Source organism: Rhipicephalus sanguineus, chromosome 9, assembly GCF_013339695.2.
Source record: "Rhipicephalus sanguineus isolate Rsan-2018 chromosome 9, BIME_Rsan_1.4, whole genome shotgun sequence".
NCBI lineage: Eukaryota > Metazoa > Arthropoda > Arachnida > Ixodida > Ixodidae > Rhipicephalus > Rhipicephalus sanguineus.
The window spans coordinates 56,414,230-56,424,671 of NC_051184.2; the positions used below are offsets into that span (position 1 = coordinate 56,414,230).

At 51.0% G+C, this 10,442-nt stretch overlaps 1 protein-coding gene across 1 annotated transcript; it reads right to left on the reverse strand.

Moving 5' to 3' along the window:
• Positions 1 to 426: 426 nt before the first annotated feature.
• On the reverse strand, positions 427 to 3,007 carry LOC119405546 (putative nuclease HARBI1). Its single transcript, XM_037672380.2, has 3 exons — positions 2,438 to 3,007; positions 976 to 1,187; positions 427 to 721 (listed from the first exon to the last, which is right to left on the reverse strand). Exons 1-3 carry the CDS (start codon positions 3,005 to 3,007, stop codon positions 427 to 429), a joined length of 1,077 nt encoding a protein of 358 aa, XP_037528308.1.
• Positions 3,008 to 10,442: the final 7,435 nt, after the last annotated feature.

Below are 10,442 nucleotides of genomic sequence, written 5' to 3' on the forward strand. Positions count from 1 at the left end.
ATATTTCTGGCATTTCAGCGTGACTGATCTTTGAAAACTTTTGGTTATGGCGCTTGGCTACTGACCGGAAGGTCGCGGGATCGAATCCCGGCCGCGGCGGCTGCATTTTCGACGGAGGCGACAATACTGAGGCCTGTGTACTTAGACCTAAATGCACGTTAAACTACAGGTAGTCAAAATATCCGGAGCCTACCACTATGGCGTCCCTCATAATCATATTGTGGTTTTGGAACGTTAAACCCCGCATATCTTACTTGCGCAATTATTTGACAAAGTATCAAGTTTTCATACAATTTTAGGTGTCTGTTTCATTTCTGAGCGAAAGGTGACGAAGCCACGAACTTCACAACACCCCCTAGAACGTGCACATACATGGCTGAAGTTGTTTGTCATCTCAGTAGAACAGAGTGACATTAAATTAATTCATTAGTTAAATGCGCCAGCGATCAGCCGCGTTCGGCATCGCGAACCGAGCAACGTGTCCGTTTGGTTTGCCACATCAGGCTGCGGCCGCCTCAAGTGCTGTGGTATCACGACAGCTGGTGGTTCCGGGTCCTGCCTGAGGACTGCCAGGTTGTGCAGGGCAGCACAGGCTGTTGTGATGACAGCAGAACGCTCTGCCAGGTGCTGCAGCCCCATGTCCAAGCACGGGAAGCGACGCTTCCACACACCAAAGGCCCTCTCGATGGTGTTTCGGGTGCGGATGTGAGCTGCTTGATACCTACGTAAAAAATATGTTGCTCTTTGAACTTACACTCAATACTCGAGGGCGAACATTACACTTTGGGATCATAAGGACACCAAGTATTGCGGCCAGCGTTCATATTCTATTGTAATATGGGATATAATCAGTGCACAAAATACAAAAAGGTATGCATGCACCATGCTTATTCTAATTAAGGCCTTAAGCACAATAGCTAGGAAATAATTCCGCTAGTTTCATAAAGTAAACCAAACCTAAATTTTACTACTAACCGGCTCTCTGGGCTGTCCGGCGGCGCGTCAGCCGTCGGGGTCATGAGAAAAGAGAGGCACGGGTAGCCAGCATCGCTAAGCAGGAGACCCGGCACTCGCTTCGTCTCATAGAGAACGCGTGCACGACTGTTGTCGAATATACGACTGTCGTGCACGGATCCAGGCCAGCTTGCGACGACGTCGAAAAACTGCAGCTTCGGCCCTGCAATCACCTATTGAAAAAAAAAATTGCATGTTGTGCTGTTTTTCTGCTGGAACAAAAGTAAACTACGTACATCATGCATGCGTTATTTTCTTTCAGTGTAGTAGCATTCACTGTTATTTCTGGTTACAGCCAAATAATTTCAAATACGTTGCAAGACTATTCCATTCGTGTGCCTCTTAAAGGAGTACTGACATGAATTTTAAAATTTTTCGGGTTGTTGCTCTAATTGAAAGCACGGGTGTCGAGAACCCTAAAAAGAGTGTCGTGATGCCTGGGGATGCATTGCATATATTTTTAATACCGCTTCTTTCAACGAGCAGTTTCGGTTTCGGTTTCGAGAGGGCGGCTTCATAGTGACGTGTCAAGTCTGCCCGTGACGTCACGGGCAGACTGCAACCCACGAAATATGCACCTGCTGTCCTTTGCTGTCAGTCGAACGTGGTTTATGATGAGTGAACTGTCGTCCAGTGCCTCCGACAGCGATTTCTGTGATTTAGGCTGCATGCAGAACCCAGACTTCGCAAACCAAGTGAGCTGACTTGAAGCGTCATAGGGCTCTCCATGCGGTGAAGCTGCCTTGCAGACGCTGGGAGATGAAAACTTTAAAATCAAACTTAAATATTTATACGTGTTTCCCGGATGCAGTATGGGGAGAGCGTTAACACTACATGCCAAGGAAACCAAAAACGTCTCTTTTGCTGCACTTCAAAATCGTGTCAGTACTCCTTTAAAGCTGTAATCACGCGACGGGCGTGATCGCGGACGAGTCGCTTGACATGTGACGTGATTCGGATCGCTCTGCAACTAGCATTCACAAGAGAGGGGTGAATTCACGCTACAGGGGAGGATTTTGGTATTTCCCGTTGAGCATCCGAACTGTGATTTGGGCCTCCGTCGTTTCGCGAATCGCTCCGCGCGGACCTAAGGAGGACCGCGTGGAACAGGTGACGTTGTACGTAATCCTGATCAGGCTCGAAGCGCGATTCGCTCCATCCCGTGGATACATTTTTACATGGGCGCAGCGCCGCGCAATCAAAAGGACGCTCCACCGTTCAGAAGAGCTTCAACGGGGCCCTAATTGAGTTAATTGATAATTACCATGGCTGATTCTTTTTGTCAATGTGCCGTTTATGGCATTGTTTATTTAAATTGCAAAAAGCATTTATAATGAGATTATGTATTGTGAATGTTAAATTATTATTCTTTAAAAATTACCGCAAAACTAGTAACATTAAAAGAGAAGAAGTAGCAAGTTACCTGAACGTTTATCGAGAAGTAGCCCTTCCGGTTGCGGTACACTTCTCCGTCCGGCCCACCAGGCGATTTGATGCGGATGTGGGTGCAGTCTATGCACCCTGTCACCCCAGGAAATTTGGCGATGCGGTAGAACCCCACCATCGTTTCGCGGAACCCGTCGTCAGAGTTGGGGAACTGCACGACGTCCGGGAACAAGTGCGTGGCGATCAGCCGCGACACACGTTCAATAACGCGGCTCACAGTCGGCTGCGACACATGCACGAGGTCGCCCGCCACAACTTGAAATGTGCCCGCTCCATAGAAGCGCAGCGCAATCAGAAGCTGTATCATCGGTGGAAGAGGGTGGCCACGGTCGCTGCAGCTCTCCTCAAGGGGCAAGCACTCGAGCAGCTTTTTCACGCTGCTCTTCGTGAAACGGAAGCGCGCGAGGAATTCGCTGTCCGTGAAATCTTCCATGGGGTTCGACCTGTCCCTCAAGAGTGGCCGCGGTATGCCCACGCAGTCCTCTACGTCGCTGAACAGTTCGTCAACGCGGAGCACATATTGGACAAACGAAGCGTAGTCCGCCATGATACTTGACTCAAGGAGCGATTCAAGGTAGCTTCCGCGCTACCTTGAGAATCTCAAGTGAAACACTCGAGATTTCCTCAAGTCGAGGTGCGTTTCGAGTGAAGGGCGATTTGTGAATCGCAAAACGGCCCTCAAGGAGAGTTTCGAGTGAAGGGTCGAGTCGAGGAGCGTTTGTGAATACGGGGGGAACGCGGCTTCTAGGTGTCTGGGCTCTACGTGAAGGATACGAATCCGAGTCATGTTCGAAGGTCACATATCCCGGCATTCCCATGCGTCCAACAGCTCGCAGCGCCACTTTTCCCTCTAGGTAAGTGTAGGAAACTCTATGACCCAGACTACTACGGTCTCCAGTGTTCTAGAAGTTATCCAGGTGGTCGCGCCGGAGAGAGTATTTCGGCCGCGCGTTAAAAAAGTCACGTGGTACACAGAGCTGCTCCGCGCGCGGCGGTCGCGGTTGCCTAGGCGACGAAGACGCGGCCGCGGCGGCACTCCGACCGTCGTTGGGTTCTGCGGCAGTGCCATGTTTCCTTTGGTATTACAACGTATTCAGTGGGCATTGCGATGACGCAGTAACTGCATGAGCTGCACGTCACAGCGCACAAATGCAACATTCAAGGGTAAAATTTAGCACAGCTTCACTGACTTGGCGTCGCGAAGACTGATGAAACTGCGGAGCTGGTGCCTTTTCCTTGGCTTTGGGGTGCATTTTTTACTAAGTACTACTTTAGCTGTCGATACAGCGATGATAATATGACGCCGCTAAACGGTCCGTGAGCTCCTGCTTTGGCCACTCGCAAGCCAGGATCGGATTCCCTTCGTTGCTGGGCGGCCGACGTCTCTCTTCCCGATGAGTTTTGTCGTGCAGTTGCCGCGACACGCCTCTCTCACTCGAAGCTCGGGGTCGGCCCATCATCCTTGGGCCCATGCTCTAGCATATAGACCTCGTGAGCTGGTATGGTGGCGCTACTGCTCTCGCCCTCTATCGGGTCAGCGGCGCACTGTTAGGATTGTCGACTACGAGCGCGTCTGCATGTTTCAGGCGGCGACGACGTTTGCGGCGGCCGCTGTTCTCCAAGAACGGCATTTTTTCTTCTTTTTGTGAGTATAAGTGCCCCGTGTTGACTCATGTGTACTTGTGTTTCACTTTTTTGTCGAAAAGTCGGTCTGTCGGCGACTCTTGTCGGCATTCAACCACCCTATCGTTCCCTTTCCGCCTCGAGGCACCCGAGGGAGGCAAAGAGCCGCTTGTCGCTCAGAACCAAGCTACGAGCTCGTCTTCCCATAATGAGGGGGGGGGGGGGACAGCTTTGTGCACCGGAAACTACAAACAATGAGAGCCTTTGCGCCTCTCGGACACCACCATATGGGCTGCAGTGCCACACATACCGGCGCCAATGAGTTCGTCACTCGTTGTCGTCTGCTCCAACACCGTCGGCCTCTCGCGCGTGGAAATGGCTGCGAGAAAAGAACATCGAGTTTTCTTCTGCGGTTTTCGTAGAATCGAAGATATAGAAAAGTATTTAAAAATAGCTGCTTGTCGATTGGAACCAAGCTGTACGCGAGTAACCACGTGTACGGCGTCAGAGAGGAATCGCTGAGCGCTGCTGGGCCGTCAGAAATCATTGGAAAATACATCGCACAGATGAAGAGCGTGGATTATGACGTGCGACTGGAGGTGAGCTTTCTATTTTTCAATGCAAATTTGTGTCTGATTCCGCACCGGCTACCCCTGCTCGCCGCTCTGGCTGGCAAGAAATCACGCGTGAGAGCAGAAGACGCAGACAGGCACATTGCCCCTCTAGGTGGCCTTTGTCAGCCTGCTATCTTCCTATTTCTTTGTGACCTTGTAAGCTTGTGTATACATTTAAAATAAATAATAAAAGGCGAAAAAAAACGCACGAGAGTGGGGACACCGATGGACGGAATTCGAGGCATTGCTTACGCAGCCCCGCACAGCTGCGGTAGAGTTGTCTTTCATTTTCGTCCGACTTGTGAGGTAACCCGCAGAATTTTAAAGCTAGTTCCTTCCGAACGGTGTTCCTACAGCTGTTGTGCCCGCCATGCACGCAGAAGTACGAAAAAGTACCGGACTACTGGGACGTTTTTACGTCCTTTCGGCGAGGAGCCATGCGTTTCTACCGTGACTGCGGGCACGGGAGCAACAAACGACAATCCTAAGTTTTCCGCCGCGGCCGTCCGATGGCGCTGCCTGTTCGGTTCGGCCTTGGGTTTTAGGGACAACAATGGAAAGCTGAACACGCCCGCGATAGAAATAAGTAAGAGACGGTTAGAGTATTGGTGGCAGAAAAGTAGAGATAAAGTACAAAAATAAATAATTGGGGGGAAAAAAAGGTCATTCTGCCTTAAGAGGCAGAGAGATGGACCGTGAATTTATACTTTTTGGTATAACAACATAGATTTAATCAATGTAGATAAGGCATTAGGACAACATGAAACAAGGAAGTTTTTTTTTTTTTCTCCTTCGAGCCTGGTGGCAGACATGTCACCGCCCCGTTATAAAGGGGACGCTCATAGCATCCATCCATCCATCCATTCAAGCTGCAGCGCACAAGGCCTATTCCCATCATATTTCTCGCCGCGCCGCTTCTTCTCCCGAAGACAGAACCTTGTTCGTACTCGCCATACTCGTCGCCGAACGTCGTAATGCTCTGCGCCGACAGTGCACGCTTTTGTACTGCTTTGTTCACGCAGAATTTATTCTTGCAGCAACAACGTAATGAATCAATGTTAGTGCTGTTAAATCAAGGTGTGCGGCCTAGAGGTAGGGGGCACTCTTGTAAGCTCAGTGCGAGCAGTCCGGCCGCATTAGAATTAACACCACAATTAAAGCACGATATGCAACACAAACTGACGGTCGAATGTCTACAACAAGCATGCACGCTAGCAATAAACAAAGATAATGAAGATGTGCGTCTATCCTAGCCTCTCCTAACTCCATCGCACAGTAGTCAGGGAACACCAAGCCCAGCTTTTTACTCCGCCGAAATTACATAACACTACCGCAGAAGGGGAGCGCATACTATCGATACGATGGCCGGAGCCACTGCGTCTACGCGTCTGGCCGGTCTCGCTCGCCTGGCAACGGCCAGACCCCCGCCAACTCCGTGCGCGCAGGCAGAGGGCAGCACAGCCGACGTGTACCACGTGACTTTTTTAACGCCCGGCCGAAATAGGGGGCGATCGGAGATCTCTGTAATTTCATTCAACAAAAAAAAAAGAAAGCTAACCTAACGCAATTAGTCCGATCATGTAAAGAAAAGCCACACGTGATCATCTTACAAGAGTGTGGGGCCGAAAAGAACATTCGAAACATGCCCTTCTCGGGGTACAGGGTTTCCAGGCCGACCCTGGACCCCGACTCCAAACAAGCCAGGGGAATTGCCACCCTCATCCGCAAAGACGTCAGCTTTATGGAGAGGGGCACCCCGACATACAAGAAAGGCCTGGAATCTCTGCTAACAGAAATCATTCCGAGTCGAGCCCTTAACGCACACACATACTAAACGTCTACAGTTCCCCGACTGACCGACTCAGGAACTTTACGAAACTTCTCACATCGGCCGCGTCGCAAGCCAAGCGTTGATCGTTGCCGGCGACTTCAATGCGCACAACAACGTCTGGGGCTACGCCACCAATGACAGGAAAGGGATTAACCTTGCCGAGTGCGCAGACCCCCTCGGCATGAAACTAATCACGGACTCAAGATTCCCGACACGCAGAGGCAATTCGGTTCAGCGGGACACCACCCCGGACCTCACGTTTCTAGGAAACGCGGAGGGGTCGTGGGACAACCTGCAAGAGGACCTTGGTAGTGACCATTTCATCCTAGAAATCAACGTTCGCATCACACCCGCTCCTCCGAAGACGTAGAAGTACGTCGACTGGGACCTTTTCCGAAGCTTGAGGGGTAGCGAGGACAGACAAGGAGAAACCTTCGAAGAGCTCCTGGAAAATCTAAAAAGTACTGTGGCTAATGCCACTAAAGAAATAAGCTTGGACCTGGAGGTGCCAGCCATGGACTCCAGACTCGCACACCTCCTGGAGGCGAAGAACGCGTTGAGAGAACGATGGAAACAGCAAAAGCTAAACAGGAGGCTACGATCTAAACTAACGGAAATAAACAAAAAGATCGAAGAACACTCCAGGAAGCTGAGTGCGCAGCAATGGGACGAGGTTTGTAATGAGGCGGACGGTAAAATGAGAAGGGGAAACAAGTGGAGCCTTCTTAAGAACCTATTCGCCGACAGCAACAAACCGACCCAGAGCAATGCGCGGATAATGATCGAAAGGCTCGTCCATCTGCACACGAATGAAGGCACTAGTCCCCGGGATTTTGCTGACACCCTGGCAGATATATACCTGCCGGTAGAGAGTACATCTCTCCCCTGGGACGACGCGACACGCGAGTACAAGGGGACACCTCAACCCTCGCTGGATCGTCCTTTCGAGGTATCGGAGATTGTGCACGCCCTTCACGACCTAAACGGCCGCTCGGCCCCCGGTCCAGATGGACTCACAAACAAACTGCTCATACATCTAGATGACAAAGCCATACAAATCATTACGAGCAAAATCAACGCTGCATGGACTGAAGGCCGGGTACCGGATGACTGGCGAACTGCTAATGTAATCCTTATTCCCAAACCCGGAAAACCGCTCCATGCAGAGAATTTGAGACCTATCTCCCTTACTTCGTGCCTCGGGAAGGTCGCCGAACATGCTATTCACAACAGAATTGCTGAGCACATTGAAGAAAACAGCCTATTCCGCCACAATCTCATAGGCTTCCGAAAATCGCTCTCAACGCAAGACGCAATGCTCCTCATCAGGAGCGCCGTCATTGACAATAAATCCAGAGACGTAAAAGGCATCCTGGCGCTCGACCTAACCAAGGCCTTCGACACGGTCAGGCACGAACACATCCTCAACGAAATCTCCACTTTAGATCTCGGAGTAAATTTCCACAACTCTGTACGATCGTTTTTGGCTGACCGAACGGCCACCATAAACATTGGACAAATCAGAAGCCGAAAGCACAAGCTAGGCAACATCGGCACCCCGCAAGGGTCAGTGCTTTCGCCGCTTCTTTTCAACATCGCTATGCACGATCTGTCCAACCAACTCTCAAGAGTCCAGGGGGTAGGACACGTGATTTACGCGGACGACATTACCATTTGGTCTGCCAGCGGCCCACTAGGCGCTCTGGAGCAGAACCTGCAGCAAGCGCTGGACACCACAGAAGCTTTTCTTAAAAATACGGGACTGAAGCTGTCTCCCAGCAAATCAGAGCTCCTTCTGTGCAAACGCGGCCCCAGGAAGGGACAGCCCCTTAGCTGCCTCCCCGTTCACCTAAGTACCAGGGACGGAGGCAGTATCCCCAGGTGTAACACAATCAAGGTCCTCGGTATGGTCATTGGGGCTTACAGCGGTGACAACGTGGAGGCACTCAAACGCATAGAAAAGATTGTCCTCAACTTCACCAGGGTTATATCACGGGTCGCCAACAGAAGGGACGGCCTGAAAGAAGACAACCTCATGAAAGCATTTCACGCCTTTCTCATCAGCCAAGTAACGTACGCCGCCCCTTTCCTCAACTGGAAGAAGACAGAGCTCAATAAAATCGATACACTAATTAGAACAGGATTGAAAAGGGTCCTGAGCCTCCCTCGAAATACTAGTACGGAACGACTCCTCCAATTGGGCCTGCACAATGCAGCTACCGAACTGTTTGAGGCACAGCGGCACGCCCAAATTAGTCGGCTCTCGCTCTCAAGGGCGGGCAACGAGATCTTGTTGGAAGCCAGCATTCAGCCCCTCTTCATGCCGCCAGAGAAGTCACAACTTTGCAAAAACGCCACGCAAGCGATAACAGTTGATCCGATTCCCAGAAACATACACCCGACCCACAACGAAGGACGGAGAAAAGCGAGAGCCAAGCCCATACTCGCCAAGATCATGCGCAACGAAACGCAAGTCCTCTTTGTTGACGCTGCAAGATATTGGAATCGAGGCGCTTACGCCGTCTCCGTCGTGGACGCCCATGGCTCGCTCGTCAACGCAGCCACGGTAGTTACCAACTTCACCCACGAAGCAGAAGAAATGGCCATTGCGGTGGCCCTTCAAAGCTGCACGGGAGCCTCTATCATTTACTCGGACTCCAGAACAGCCATGAGAACTTTTACAGCGAAAGCTGTTATGAGATCATTTCACCGGCCGTTTTTGGTGCCGTAGTTGTCCGCCGCCGCCGCCGCCGCCGCTGCCGCCGCCGCTGCCGCCGCCGCCGCCGCCGCCGCTGCCGCCGCCGCCGCTGCCGCCGCCGCCGCCGCCGCCGCCGCCGCCGCCGGTGTCCGTGACCAGTATCGCTCGAAATAAGAAAAAAAAGCCGGCAGATCCCACGCATTGTGGGAATCGATGTAATGCGAAGCATACATCGTCTTGTATGTCATTGAGGAAAATGCGTGTCATGGTTTTCATGTTAACTCCTATTATTTATGTTCGTCACACAGTAACGTCGCGCAATACCAATTTCGGGGTAGAGCAAGCTAGCGAAGCCGCCGCCAGCGCCCCATGAGCGTGGCACGTAAGTCATGCTGTACATGACATGCGTGTCATGATTTTCATGTTAACTCGTGTTATTTGTGTTCGTTACACAGTAACGTCACGCAATACCAATTTCGGGGTAGATCAAGCTAGCGAAACCGCCGCCAGCGCCCCATGAGCGTGGCACGTAAGTCATGCTGTACATGGCATGCGTGTCATGATTTTCATGTTAACTCGTGTTATTTGTGTTCGTTACACAGTAACGTCACAAGATACCAATTTTGGTGTATATAAATCTAGCGAAACCGCCGCCAGCGCCCCATGAGCGTGGCACGTAAGTCATGCTGTACATGACATGCGTGTCATGATTTTCATGTTAACTCGTGTTATTTGTGTTCGTTACACAGTAACGTCACGCAATACCAATTTCGGGGTAGATCAAGCTATCGAACCCGCCGCCAGCGCCCCATGAGCGTGGCACGTAAGTCATGCTGTACATGGCCTGCGTGTCATGATTTTCATGTTAACTCGTGTTATTTATGTTCGTTACACAGTCACGTCACAAGATACCAATTTTGGTGTATATAAATCTAGCGAAACGGCCGCCAGCGCCTCATGAGCGTGCCACGTAAGTCATGCTGTACATGACATGCGTGTCATGATTTTCATGTTAACTTGTGTTATTTGTGTTCGTTACACAGTAACGTCACGCAATACCAATTTCGGGGTAGATCAAGCTATCGAAACCGCCGCCAGCGCCCCATGAGCGTGGCAAGTAAGTCATGCTGTACATGACATGCGTGTCATGATTTTCATGTTAACTCGTATTATTTGTGTTCGTTACACAGTAACGTCACGCAATACCAATTTCGGG

Bases quoted from the DNA above. Each gene is read 5' to 3' on its own strand.
- LOC119405546 (XM_037672380.2), bottom strand. From the start codon at position 3,007: ATGGCGGACTACGCTTCGTTTGTCCAATATGTGCTCCGCGTTGACGAA. The intron at 1,188-2,437 runs GTAACTTGCTAC...TTTTTTCAATAG, and splicing joins ACTTCTCGATAAACGTTCAG to GTGATTGCAGGGCCGAAGCT. The intron at 722-975 runs GTTAGTAGTAAA...TTTTTTACGTAG, and splicing joins CCGGACAGCCCAGAGAGCCG to GTATCAAGCAGCTCACATCC.